Genomic DNA, 14,853 nt, shown 5'->3' on the forward strand with positions numbered 1-14,853 from the left:
CTTATCCATCACTGGCTGGAATGCAAAATGATACAGCCATTGTGGAAATCAGTGTGGCAGTTCCACAAAAAACTAAAAATAGAACTACCATATGACCCAGACATTCCACTCCTATGTATATACCCAAAAGACTTGAAAGCAGAGATTGAAAAAGAGACTTGTATACCAATGTTCATTGCACTATTCACAATAGCCAGAAGGTGGAAACAACCTAAAAGCCCATTAATAGATGAATGGATACACAAAATGTAGTACATACATACAATGGGATACTACTCAGCCTGTAGAAGAAGCCTTGATACTACAGTGTGGATGGAGCTTGAAGACATTATGCCGAGTGAAATAAGCTAACCACAGGAAGACTAATATTTTATGACCCCCCCTTGTATAAAAAGACAAGAAAACATAAATGTATAGAGACCAAAGTTCACTAGTGGTTACCAGGGGCGGAAGAGAGGAAGAAAAGGGGCATTATCAGTGATGGAAAAATTGCAATGATTAATGGTAGGGTTGCACAGCTGATTATTGTAATTGCTATCAAGAAGTTGTACACTTGTAAAAAGCTGAATTGACAAAAGTTGTATGATAGATATATTTATAAGAAGGACAAAAAAAAAAAAAAAAAGAGTAGCTCCTGAGGCTGCTTATGTGCAAGCAAACACGTCACGGGATTTGGTTCCTTGTCTGGAGGTTTAGAGTCATGGTTTCACGGGATACCCCAGTTAACTGGCCTAATAACATATTTAGTGCTTCTGTTCTACCTCCAAGTTTGTCGCATAGAGCCTGGGGTCTTAAAAGCTTAAAGCAGCCATCCAAGGCACAACAATTGGTCTCTCTCTGTTCATCTAGATCAACAGAGGAAGAAGGAGAGTCAGGAATAGGAGGAGGAAATGGATATATGGCTAATTGCCTCCATGAACAACTGTCTCCTTTGCCAAGAACTGGATGGTGCCCAGCTACCATTATTGAACATTTTGATCAAAGATTCCATAGAAGAATCCTGATCAAAAGGCAGAAAATGCAGAACAGAATTTAAAATTCTCATGGACTCCAGACTTTCTGGAACCACAGGGTGGTAGATGAACCCCTGAAGCTATTGCCTGGAAATATAATCTTTAAACCTTAAACCAAAAATATTCCCTGAAGTCATCTTAAAACCAAACAATAGTTTCACTTACCTAGCAAAAAAGGTCTGCCTTGATCATTATGCTCTTTTAAGAACTATGGCACATATATGGTACAGTGGTTAAGAACTTGGCTCCTAACCAAAAGGTCAGCAATTCGAATCTACCAATTACTCCTTGCCTATGGGGCAGTTCTACTCTGTCCTATAGGGTCACTATGAGCTGCAGTTGACTCAATGGCAACAAGTTTGGTCTGGGTTTTGCATATGGGATCAAAGTGACAACAGCAACTAGAAAGATTAGATAGGAACCTTAGGGAGCAAAAAGTTTATGTTAATGAGGGACGAACAACTCAGAAAAGGAGCGTGAGAATGGTTGCACAACTCAAAGAATGTAATCAGTGTGCCTCAATGGTACATGAAGAAACTGTTGAATTGGTAAATAAAACTTAGAAGAAAAAAAAAGATGGGTTCCCCCAACCCTTTGCTCTTTCTTTTGCAAATCTCTGGATTTTTTTTTTTTTTTTTAATTGACAATAGTGAACAGTCAAAAGACAACAGCATACCTTTCTCTTTCTCATATATAACATAGTACGTAAAACTATATGTCTCTGAGTTATCTCTTTGACAAAAGGCATTAAATGAAAGAACTATTGCTACAGACCAAATATATATGTCTCACAATGTTAAGCAAAATAGGCTAAACAAAAAGAATGTATATAATATGATTCCCTTCATACAAAGTTCCAAAACAGGCAAAACTAATCTACAGTGTTAGAAGTCAGAATAATGCCTACTCTGACCTCTGGGGAGAAGGGAAATAGGAATGACTGGGGCAGGAGCAGATTTCTGGAACCTTCTCTATCTTAATCAGGGTGATAGTTACATGGGTACATTTACTTTATGATAATTCATCAGGTGTACACTTGTGATTAGTATACTTACTGTATGTATACTAGACTTTAATAAAAAAAAGCTTAAAAATTGAATACATGCGCTAATAGGAATCAAGAAAATTAAAGAGTAATTAGAATGTGTTACAGTCTTCTCACTGAAGGAGCACAGAGGCTGAAGACACATACACACCAGACCACACACACCCCCCAGACACTACACATATACACCCCCACATGCATACCACATACCCCATAGCCCACACACATCACACACACCACACTATACACACACACCACAGACACTATACATACATACATCCCACAAGCCGTATAACCCCACACATATCATACACAGCACACACAAACAGCACATGCTACACACACCACACATGTGCACACCATACATACACACCATACAAACGCACCATGTACACTGCATACATACATTCGACACCACACACACACACCCCACATACCCCATATCCCCACAAACACACACTCACACACACACCACACACACACACACCCCCCACACACCCCATCCCCCCACACACAAACACACACTCACACACACCCCACACTCAATGCATACACATATACACACCATTCTTATTTAAGGACCGTTTCCACAGTTATTCCCCCAGTCTCCTGCATCTTCCTCTCTCTCGCCCTCTAGACTGGATCATCTGAACACTAAGGTGCTCTATCGTCTCCCATTTAGCAAAGAAAAACAAAACCTGCCGTGAGCCCACACTCCTCAGCAGCCACCGGCCTTCTAATGACCATATATGGTGGCATTTACACCCACAGTCACCTCCTCAACCCCAGCCTCTTCTCCGTCTACTGCAGCCACGCTTCTAATCTTCCTCCCCTACACTAACTACAGATGAGCTTGGCCCGCGCTGGGCATCCTCCCCCGGTCAGCTCCATGGTCAGCTTCCGTCCTCATCTAGCTCAGTCCCTCGGTGGTATTTCACACAGCTGACCACATCCACGACCGTGTTCTTCTCGCATCTCTGAGTCACATTGGACTGGCTTTCTTCCCATCTCACTGGCTGCTCCTTCTCAGTTTCTTTGTCGGCCGCTTCACCTCTGCTCAACCAAGCTCCCTGTGGGGAGCTCCAGGGTTTGATCCTACGTTTTCACTGTTTTCTATCTTTACTATATCTCTGGGAGAGCCCAGCCAGCCCCATGGTCTTACATTCCACGCACGGGCTGATAATTTCCAAATTTTTACCTCTAGCCCTGGGCACACTTCTCAGCTTAGATTTGTGCTAGACAACTGCCTAATTATCGTCTTGACTTGGATGTCTTCCAGGAATCTCAAAATGACCATGTCAAACATTTCTTGATTTCCCCCAAAACTGACTCTGCTCCTTCCCAATCTTTCCATGTTATGAAATGTATCACTATTGACTTAGTTATTTAGGCCCTAACAAAGAGTCATCCTTAATTACTCTTCCCCTCACACCCCACAGGCAAAATCAGAAAATGCTGTTAGCTCTGTCTCCAAGATATATCCCGAACCTGACCATCTCTTACCTAACACACTAGTCTGAGGCACCACTTTCTCACCTAGATAACTGTAATAGCCTCCTAACTGGCACTCTTCCTTCTACTCTTGCCCCTCTATGATGTAATCTCCACTCAGCAGCCAGGGTAGGTGTTTTAAAAATACAAATAAGATCCCATCTTTCCCTGTTCAAAATCCTCTATAGCTATCCACTGCACTTCCAGTAAAATCCATGCTTGTACCATGATCCGAGGTCACGATCTAGCCCCTGCCTCCCTCCCATCGCCCTCCTCCTCATTCATCCTGCTCTGGCCACGACTCTGGTTTCCTTCTGCTGCTGACACCTATCCCATGCTCACTCCCACCTCAGATCCTTCACTGTTGGTAGTTCTCTGTCTGGAACACACTCTCCAGACTTCAACACGACTCATTCTCTCCCTCACTTCAGGTGTCTGCTCAAGTGCCACCTACTCAGAAAGGTCTTTCCTACCCACCTTATCTAACAGGGTCTTCTGCTCCCCTTCTCCCTCGTCCCCAGATCAATGTCTTCTTCCTCCGATTATCTACCACTTAGCCCTTGGTACTGCTTCTAGCCACATCACTCTATTAGTTTGCGTGTTTACACTTCATCTTCCCCATTAGAACGGAAACCCCAGAAGACCAGAGAAAGAACGCGCCTGTGGCTGGAGAGCAGTGGATGGGGTGGGAGAGGTGGGCGAAGGCTTGGTCAGGGAAGACCTTATTTGAGAGTCAAATAAACTCTCCTAACAACTGATTCTTTACACTCAAGGCTATAAAATGCAAACACTTTCATAAACATGAGAAATAATGGCCTTTGTAGAAAATGAAGTCAGCGATTTAAACAAATGTGGTAAAACATACCCTTTTCCTGATGGACGAGGCTGTTGGTGAAGACAGGAGAGTCGGGCATGGGGGGCAGGGAGGGGCAGGGGGCGGAGCTCCAGGACAGCAAGCTCCCCCTCGTGCTGCCATTGTTGCTCCCAAGCCTCAGGAGCCAGTGATCAGATAGGGAGGAGCTGACGGAACCTGCAGAGAAAACAGACAGGGAAGGCTAGATCCCGGCTTCATTGCTCCATTGTCCCAGAGAAGCTTTTCAAAGCCGTGCCCAGCCCCACTCCCCCATCTCTGAGCCCTGGAACAAAGAGAACCACAGCAGAATTCCATAAAAAACAGGCTTTTTAACTGTGATTAACAAAACCCCTGGGCTGTGCAAATGGTTAACACACTCAGCTGTTAACTAAAAGGTTGGAGGTTCAAGTCCACCCAGAAGTGCCTCAGAACAAAGGCCTGACAATCTGCTTCCAAAAAACCAGCCACTGAAAACCCTATGGAGGACAATTCTACTTTGACACACATGGGGCCACCATGAGTCGGAGTTGATGCCACAGTACCAGGTGATCCATTGTTCATGTGACCAAGCTTAAAAATCAGGGAAGGCATTTGGGCACAGAAATCAAAGTATGGTGATGAGTACTGAAATGGCTTTCATGAAATTACTTGTCACCAACAATAAATATGGTATATTTTCTATTCTTCTTTCAACATTTATCTTCTGTAAAAGAAAGCCAGACCTTGCTTAGGTTTGATTTAGACTTGCTGGAGATTCTTGGTGTTATTTTTCAAAAACTGTTGTGGAGAAAATCTGAGTAATAAAAAAAAATGCTTTCTTGTCTCAAAGATAAGGGTGGCTGGTGTGCAGAGTGAAATAAATCACCTAAGAAGGTCAAATTTGACTTTCTATCGCTAGACTTCCAACCAAGGTTGAGGATCTTATTCCAATAAACATATCATTCGGAATGTGGTTAAGGAGCTAACATTTCCTAGAAAAGGCCCTGCATCCCTTACAACTGGCCCTCCCTTTCTAGAAGAAGGACTAACATAGGTTTATATTATCTACCTATCCACTTGCTAGGAGCCCTAGTAGCACAGTGGTTAAAGGGCTCAGCTGCTAATCAAAAGGTCAATGGTTTGAGCCCATCAGCTGCTCTGTGGGAGAAAGACGTGGCAGTCTACTTCTGTAAAGACTGCCTATGGGGCGATTCTACTCTGTCCTCTAGGGTCTCCATGAGTTAGAACCAACTCAACAGCAGTGGGTTTTGATTTGTTATCCAATTGCTGTGGAGCTGACCCTAACTCACGGCGACCCCACATGTGTCAGAGTAGAACTGTGCTCCATAGGATTTTCAATGGCTGATTTTTCAGAAATAGATTGCCAGGCTTTTATTCCAAGGCACCTCTGAGTGAACTCAAATCACCAACCTTTTGATTGGCAGCCAAGCATGTTAAACATTTGTACAACCCAAGGACTCCTATTCTTATACTGCATGAGTTTAACTAAATCTGGCTTGACGGGAGTAAGACCAGGAATACAGAATTCCATACCACCAAGTGTCACCTGCCCCAGACATGAACAATTATTCTTTTCCCCCTTTTTGGATTTCAATATGTCTACTCCATATCCTTACAAACAGGACACTTATACAGCAACAACCAGGCTGCTTCTTTCTGATCCTTCCCTGCCTCTCCTCTTCACATCTTATTGAGCATCCTCCCAATTCCTAACGTGACTTCCCAACTCCCCATCTCCTGGAACAGGAAGCAGCACCTACCTCTCATGGAGCTGCTGGCCGACCAGGGAGGGATGCTGTCTCGTTTCTGATAAAATAGAATGTAAGCCCCTCGGGTATTGACCTCATCCTCTCGAAGCGGTTCCACTGTGCTGTCGTCGTAACTGTACCACCGACCATCCAGGGAGTTCCGGCAGTAGGCTGCAAAGGCCCAAACCCCAAGTCTCAATTATTGGAGCCCCAAAAGCCAGGAAGGCATTTCCCACTGGCAGAGATGAAAATTGGACCTGCTTGTAATGGAGTGAAAAAAATTAGTCCATTTGTAGCCATAAATGAATTTTGTAGAATTAGAAATGACCAGTAAGTTGTACTCTCACATTCTTACTAATACACTGATAAAGTATATTGTTATTTTAAATTGAATTCTTATTTTGTAGCTCTTGCTCAGTCAAAAGTCTCCAATAAAAGGAAGCGCCAAGTTATTTTAGCCAGAAATAATGTGAAGGAGGTGGGCGAAGATGGCAGGATAGTCAGATGCTTCGTGTTGTCCCTTTTACAACAAAGACCCAAAGAAACAAGTGAATCAGATATATATGACAATCTAGGAACCCTAAGCATTGAACACAAAGCTGAAGAATCAGATTGAATGACAGGTAGGAGAAACAATTCCAAAACAGTAGAAATGGAGAATTATGGATCACTGGCGTCCTGCTAGCCAAATCTGCACAACACAGACATATTGAGGCAAGTAGCATCCCAAGCCAAAACCCACCCCACCTGGTACAGTTAAGCAGAAGTGACTCTGCACGTACCTCCAAAGTCAAATAGGAGTGATACCAGACCTGCGAAAATTAAGTGCAAGCACCCAACACATCATGCACACCACAGCACCCCCGCCAGAGCTCCACGAGCTGAAGGGCACTTCCTTCCCCTCACCCATCGCCCTCCTCACTCTGACACCAGTCTGGTGACATTCAACACTGCCAAGCCCCCTAAGCCAGGAACTCGCGGCCCCGACCTGGACGTGCCCGTCCCTTTGCCCAGCCGCTGGTGCAGGTGGTGCATGGACTTGCAGCACCCTCCACCCCCTGCAATCAGCTGCACCAGCACCTTGCTGGCTGAGTCAGCACAGCATGTCCTCATTAGGACAAGGCAGGCAGGGTTCCCAGCCAAAGCCGGCTATCAGCAGCCAAGCAGGAGATACAGATCTGTTGCATTCAACATCGGCCAACCCTGAAGCCAGTAACTCTCTGCCTGGACCAAGGTGATCACCCCTCCACCCACCCACCCACTGGCACAGGGGGTCCACAGACTTACAGCACCCTCCAGCCCCTGCAATCAGCCACACCAGTACCTTGCTGGTCAAGCTGGCACAGCATGACCATATTGTGACATGGTGGGCAAAGTTCCAAGCTGAAGCCTACTTCACTTGTAGCAGTCAAGCAGGAGTTGTAGACCTGTGGCATTCACCACCATCCTGCCCCCAAGAAGGGAGCTCAACCAACCACACTGGGAGCCCGAGGGCTGGCAGTACCACCCATGCCACCCAGCTCCCATAATGGGGGCCTGAGGATCAGTGGTGCCCCTCAATCCCTCCAGCCAATGACACTGAGCATTCAAGGACAGGCTGCACAACCCCCCCCCCCACACCCAACCATGACATGCTCTAGCAGACAAGGGCATGCCCTCCAACCAGGCACCTGTGGGCAGTTGACAGCCCCCTGCCTCTCCTCTCACATCACCCCCCACTACAACCAGAGACTTGTACCTTCTCAGAACACCCGGACGTAGCCCTGCCCAACCAAGACTGTAACTGACAGTCCCCACACAGCACGCCTGGTAACTGATGACCTGGGCATCTTTGCCTCGACCATCCAACAAGCAGCAGAGCACACACACAACACCTAACCCAATGACCAGGGAGAATACCCCCTGTAGCCATGCCGGGTGACCAGCAGGACAGATACATTATCTCACCAAAAATGCCACCTACATCCTCAGCAGCCCTGCAAGAATAGTGAACAGTCCCATGCTCACACACCTACTACCTGCCCCACCCACACAGAGACAGGAGCTTCAACTTGGCCAGAATAGCAACTAGAGTAGCACACACGCACAGCCTACTGGATATATCAAAACAAAACAAAAATTCAGCATGCAATAAACAAACATAAAATAAATAAATACAATAGCTTCTTGATGCTTCAAAGACAACAGTCAATATCAAATCATATAAAGAAGCAGGACAAGATGGCTCCAGCAAGCAAACAAAATAAAGAACCAGAACACCTTCCAGAGGATGATAAGGCAATGGAACTACCTGATAAAGATTTCAAAAGACTAATACACTGAACTGTCTAAGAGGTCAAGAAAAAGATCAGGAAAAACACAGACAAAACCAAGGAAAACACAGACAAAGCAATATAAGAATTGATGAAAACAATACACGAACAAAATGACAGTTGTATGGTTTCTAGTATGGTTACAAGAAACCATATAAAAACAGCAACTAGAAATCCAAGATTAAAAATAAAATTTCAGAATTAGACAATTCAATAGAAGGATATAGGAGCAAAATTGAGACAATGGAAGACAGAATTAGTGAGACTGAAGACAAATCCCTTGACAACAATTTGTTTGCGAAAACCTCAGAAAAAAGGATGAAGAAAAATGAAGAAAGCCTAAGAATCGTGTGGGACACTATCAAGAGGAAAAACTTACGTGTGATCAGAGTTCCAGAACAGGGTGATAATGGGAAACAAAAAGAGAATTGTTAAACATTTGCTGGCACAAAACTTCCCTAATATCATGAAAGACAAGAAGATATCCATCCAAGAAGCTCAACGAACCCCATACAGGATAGACTCCAAAAGAAAGCCACCAAGACATATCATAATCAAACTTGCCAAAACCAAAGATACAGAAAGAATCCTGAGAGCAGCTAGAAAAAAATGAAAAGTCACCTACGAAGGAGAACAAATATGATTAAACTCTGACTACTCAGCAGAAACTATGTAGGCAAGAAGGCAATGAGATGACATACATAAAGCCCTGAAGGAAAAAAACCTGCCAGCCAAGAATTATATACCCTGCAAAAACTGTCTCTCAAATACAACTGCAAAATTAGGACATTTCCAGATTAACAGAAATTAAGGGAATATGTAAAAACCGGACAAAAATTACAGGAAATATTAAAAGGAGTCCTCTGGTTAGAGAACCAACAACATCAGAAAACAATCTAAGACTAGGACACAGGACAGATCAACCAGATACCAACCTACATAGGCAATTCTCAAAAATAAAGCAAAGCTAAAAGACTGAAAATAGGGAGCCAGAGATGTCAATATGTAAATGACAACAATGTCAAAATACAAAAAAGAGGGAGTAATGGTGTAGTCACAGAACTTCCATAAGGAGAAGTCAAGATGATATCAAAAAATAAAAGACTGGTTTAAACTTAGGAAAATAAAGTTAAATTTCAAGGTAACCACAAAGGAAGCAAAACAAACAAAACAAACAAACAAAAAAAAACCTACCCATCAAAATAAAAAAGAAGAAAAACAAAGAATCAGAAACACAAAATCGATAATGAAAAAATGAAAAGAAAATCCATAAACAAAAAGAACTCAGCATAGAAAATTAAGTGAAACAAAGAAATCGTCAACACCACAAAAATGAAAAATAAATTTTATATATATACACACACACACACACACACACACACAATAAAATGACAGCAGTAAACTCATACCTATTGATAATTACACTCAATGCAAATAGCTTAAAGGCACCAGTAAAAAGACAGAGAGTTCCAGAATGGATTAAAAAAACACGATCCATATATATGCCGTCTAAAAGAGACACAAAGACATAAACAAACTAAAACTCAAAGGATGGAAAAAATATATATATCAAGAAAACCATATAAAAAAAGAGCAAGAGTGCCAATATTGATCTCCAATAAAATAGACTCTACAGCAAAATCCACCATAAAGGATAAGGAAAGACACTATATAATGAGTAAAAGGTCAATACACCTGGAGGACATAACCATAATAGATATATACACACACAATTACAGGGCTCCAAAATACATAAAAGAAACTCTAACAGAGTTTGTTAAAACAGTTCCACAATAATAGTAGGAGACTTCAACACACCACTTTCAGTAAATGACAGAACGTCTAGAAAGAAACTCAATAAAGATACACAAAATTTAAATGCCACAGTCAACCAACTTGATCTCATAGAAATATACAGAACCCTCCACCTAAGATCAGCAAAGTATTCATTCTTTTCCAACGCACATAGAACATTCTCAAGAATGTTTTTTAGGCCACAAAGCAAGCCTCAACAAAATCCAAAACATGGAAAGAATACAAAACATCTTTTCTGATCACAATGCCATAAAAGTAGAAATCAGTAACAGAAATAGCAAGGAAAAAAAAGATCATATACATGGAAACTGAAAAACCTCTTGCTTAAAAACTACTGGGTAATAGTCAATCGCTTATTTCAATCACTTCATCCTTGAAGAACTCAAGGATGGAATAAAAAAATTATAGAATCAAATGAGAATGAAAAATACATCTTACCAAAATCTTTGGGACACAGCAAAAGCAGTGCTTAGAGGTCAATTTATAGCAATAAACGCAAACATCAAAAAAGGGCCAAAATAAAAACTTTAATCCTACATCTCAAACAAATAGAAAAAAAAAAAAAACCCAGTGCCGTCAACAGATAGAAAGAGAGCGGCAAAAGAAGCCCAAAGGCACCAGAAGAAAGGAAATAATAAATAGAGCAGAAATGAATGAAATAGAGAACAAAAAAACAATAGAATTAAGACCAAAAGTTGGTTCTTTGAAAAGATCAACAAAACAAACAAACCGTTGGCCAAACTTAAGAAAAAAAAAACAGAAGAAGCAAATAACCTAAGAAATGAGACAGGTGATATCACGACAGATCCAAGTGAAATAAAAAGTATTATAACAGAATACTATATAAAATTGTACTTCAATAAATTTGAAAACCTAGAGGAAATAGATAACTTTCTAGAAACACAATACATACCTAAAATAACATACACTGAGGTAGAAAAACTAAACAGGCCCATAACAAAAGAAGAGATTGAAAAGGTACTTTAAAAAACTGCAAACAACAACAACAAAAAAAAAACCTGGCCAGAGAGCTTCACTGGAGAATTCTACCAAACTTTCGGAGAAGAGCTCACACCAATACTACTCAAACTATTTCAGGGCATAGAAAAGGAAGGAATACTCCTGAATTTATTCTATGAAGTCAGCATAACCCTGATACCAAAGCTAGAAAGATACCACTAAATAAATAAATAAAACTACAGACCAATATTCCTCAGGAATACAGATGCAAAAGTTCCCAACAAAATTCTAGCCAATAGAATTTAATGCCATATCAAAAAAATGATACATTGTGACCAAGCAGAATTCACACCAGGTATGCAAGGATGGTTCAACATTAGAAAATCAATCAACATATTCCACCACATAAATAAAAGAATCGCATGATCATAATTGATGCAGAAAAGGCATTTGACAAAGACCAACACCCATTCCTGATAAAAACTCTCAGCAAAACAGAAATAGATGAGAAATAAAGGGTATTTATATAAAAGCAACAGCCAATGTCATTCTCAACAGAGACACAACATTCCCCTTGAGAATGAGAACCAAACAAGGATGTCCTTTATCACCACTCTTATTCAGCATTGTGATGGAAGTCCTAGCTAGAGCAATAAAAAAAAAAAAAATTTTTTTTTTTTTTATAAGGCAAGAAAAAGGTATAAAGGGCACCAAATTGGCAAGGAAGAAGTAAAGCTATCACTATTAATAGATGATATGATCTTGTACACAGAAAACCCTAAAGAATCCGCAAGAAAGTTACAGGAACTAATAGAAGACTTCAACAAAGTAGCAGGATATACAAGATTAACATAAAAAATCAGCTGGATTCCTCTATGCCAACAAAGAGGACTTCGAAAAGGAAATCATCAAATCAATACCACTTACAACAGCCCCCAAGAAGATAAAATACTTAGGAATAAATCTAACCAGGGATGTAAAAGACCTACACAAAGAAAACTACAAAACACTACTGCAAGAAACCAAAAGAGACCTACATAAATAGAAAAACACACCATGCTAATGGATCCAAAAACCCAATGGACAGGAAGACTCAACATTGTGAAACGTCAACTCTACCCAAAGCGATCTACAATGTAATCCCTATTCAAATTCCAACAGCATTCTTTAACGAGATAGAGAAACAAATCAACAGCTTTATATGGAAAGGGAAGAGGCCTCAGATAAGTAAAGCATTATTAAACAACAAGAACAAAGTGAGAGGCCTCACACCACCTGATTTTAGAATCTATCATACTGCCACAGTAGGCTGGTACTGTTACAACAACAGACAACACAAACCAATGAAACCGAATTGAGAAGCCAGATGTGAATCCATCCATCTATGAGCAGCTAATATATTTGACAAAGGGCCAAAGTATGTTATATGGGAAAAGACAGTCTCTTTAACAAATGGTGCTGGCATAACTGGATGTCCTTCTGTAAAAAAATAAAACAAGATCCATACCTCACATCATACACAAAAACTAACTCAAAATGGATCAAAGACCTAAATATAAAACCTAAAAGGATAAAGATCATGATAAAAAAAGATAGGGACAAAACTAGGGGCCCTAATAAATGGCATAAATACACTGCAAACCATAACTAACAATACACAAATGCCAGAAGAGAAACTAGATACCTGGAAACTCCTAAATATTAAAAACTTGTTGTTGTTGTTTTTAGATGCCATCAAGTCGGTTCCGACTCATAGTAACCCTATGCACAACACAATGAAACACTGCCCAGTCCTGAGCCATCCTTACAATCGTTGTTATGCTCGAGCTCATTGTTGCAGCCACTGTATCAATCCACCTCGTTGAGGGTCTTCCTCTTTTCCACTGACCCTGTACTCTGCCAAGCATGATGTCCTTCTCCAGGGACTGATCCCTTCTGACAACATGTCCAAAGTACGTAAGACACCATCCTTGCCTCGAAGGAGCATTCTGGCTGTATTTCTTCTAAGACAGATTTGTTCATTCTTTTGGTAGTCCATGTATAGTCAATATTCTTCGCCAACACCACAATTCAAAGGCTTCAACTCTTCTTTGGTCTTCCTTATTCATTGTCCAGCTTTCACATGCATATGATGCAATTGTAAATACCATGGCTTGGGTCAGGCGCACCTTAGTCTTCAGGGTGACATCTTTGCTCTTCAACACTCTGAAGAGGTCCTTTGCAGCAGATTTACCCAATGCAAGGCGTCTTTTGATTTCTTGACTGCTGCTTCCATGGCTGTTGATTGTGGATCCAACTAAAACAAAATCCTTGACAACTTCAATCTTTTCTCTGTTTATCATGATGTTGCTCACTGGCCCAGTTGTGAGGATTTTTGTTTTCTTTATGTTGAGGTGCAATCTATACTGAAGGCTGTGGTCTTTGATCTTCATTAGTAAGTGCTTCAAGTCCTCTTCACTTTCAGCAAGCAAGGTTGTGTCATCTGCATAACGCAGGTTGTTAATGAGTCTTCCTCCAATCCTGATGCTCTGTTCTTCTTCACATCGTCCAGCTTCTAAGATTATTTGCTCAGCATACAGACTGAATAGGTATGGTGAAAGAATACAACCCTGACGCACACCTTTTCTGACTTTAAACCAATCAGTATCCCCTTGTTCTGTCCGAACAACTGCCTCTTGATCTATGTAAAGGTTCCTCATGAGCACAATTAACTGTTCTGGAATCCCCATTCTTCTCAATGTTATCCATAATTTGTTATGATCCCCACAGTCGAATGCCTTTGCATAGTCAATAAAACACAAGTAAACATCCTTCTGGTATTCTCTGCTTTCAGCCAGGATCCATCTGACGAAAGACTTTATCAAAAGAGAACCTTCAGAGTAAAAAAAAAATTTTAGGTGTGACGTATCTGATAAGGGTCTAATCTCTAAGGTCTATAAAATACTTCAACACCTCAACAACAAAAAGACAGATAATCCAATTAAAAAATGGGCAAAGGATATGAACAGACGCTTCACCAAAGAAGACATTCAGGTGGCTAACAGACACATGAGAAAATGCTTATAATCACTAGCCATTAAAAAAAAAAAAACGAGAAACACAAATCAAAACTACAATGAGATACCATCTCACCCCTACATTATTGGCACTAATCCAAAAAACAGAAAATAACAGATGTTGGAAAGGTTGTGGGGAGAGTAGAACTCTTAAGCACTGCTGGTGGGAATGTAAAATGGTATAACCACTATGGAAAACAATATGGCACCTCTTTAAAAAGCTAGAAATAGAAATACCATATGATCCAGCAATCTCACTCCCAGGAATATACCTTAGAGAAATAAGAGCTGTCACATGAATAGACATATGCACACCCACGTTCACTGCAGCATTATTCACGATAGCAAGAAGATGGAAACAACCTAAGTGCCCATCAATAGATGAATGGGTAAACAAATTATGGTACATGCACACAACGGAATACTACGCACTGATAAAGAACAATGAGGGATCCAAAGAACATCTCACAACATGGATGAATCTGGAGGGCATTTTATGCTGAGTGAAATAAGTCATTCACAAAAGGGCAAATTTTGTATGAGACCACTATTGTAAGAAC

At 41.1% G+C, this 14,853-nt stretch overlaps 1 protein-coding gene across 24 annotated transcripts in view; it reads right to left on the minus strand.

The window, feature by feature from the left end:
* USP43 (ubiquitin specific peptidase 43) overlaps positions 1-14,853 on the minus strand; it is a 191,584-nt gene that overhangs the window by 115,121 nt on the left and 61,610 nt on the right. For all 24 annotated transcript variants that reach the window (XR_007514248.1, XR_007514246.1, XR_007514250.1 and 21 more), the window contains 2 exons: positions 6,163-6,321; positions 4,415-4,579 (listed from right to left, as the gene is read on the minus strand). Coding sequence is in view for 7 of the 24 variants with exons in the window: in XM_049861515.1 (XP_049717472.1) it covers positions 4,415-4,579; positions 6,163-6,321 (324 nt within the window). In the remaining 17 variants the exon portion in view is untranslated. The remainder of the gene's footprint in view (positions 1-4,414; positions 4,580-6,162; positions 6,322-14,853) is intronic.

Source organism: Elephas maximus, chromosome 19 (genome assembly GCF_024166365.1).
Source record: "Elephas maximus indicus isolate mEleMax1 chromosome 19, mEleMax1 primary haplotype, whole genome shotgun sequence".
Lineage (NCBI taxonomy): Eukaryota > Metazoa > Chordata > Mammalia > Proboscidea > Elephantidae > Elephas > Elephas maximus.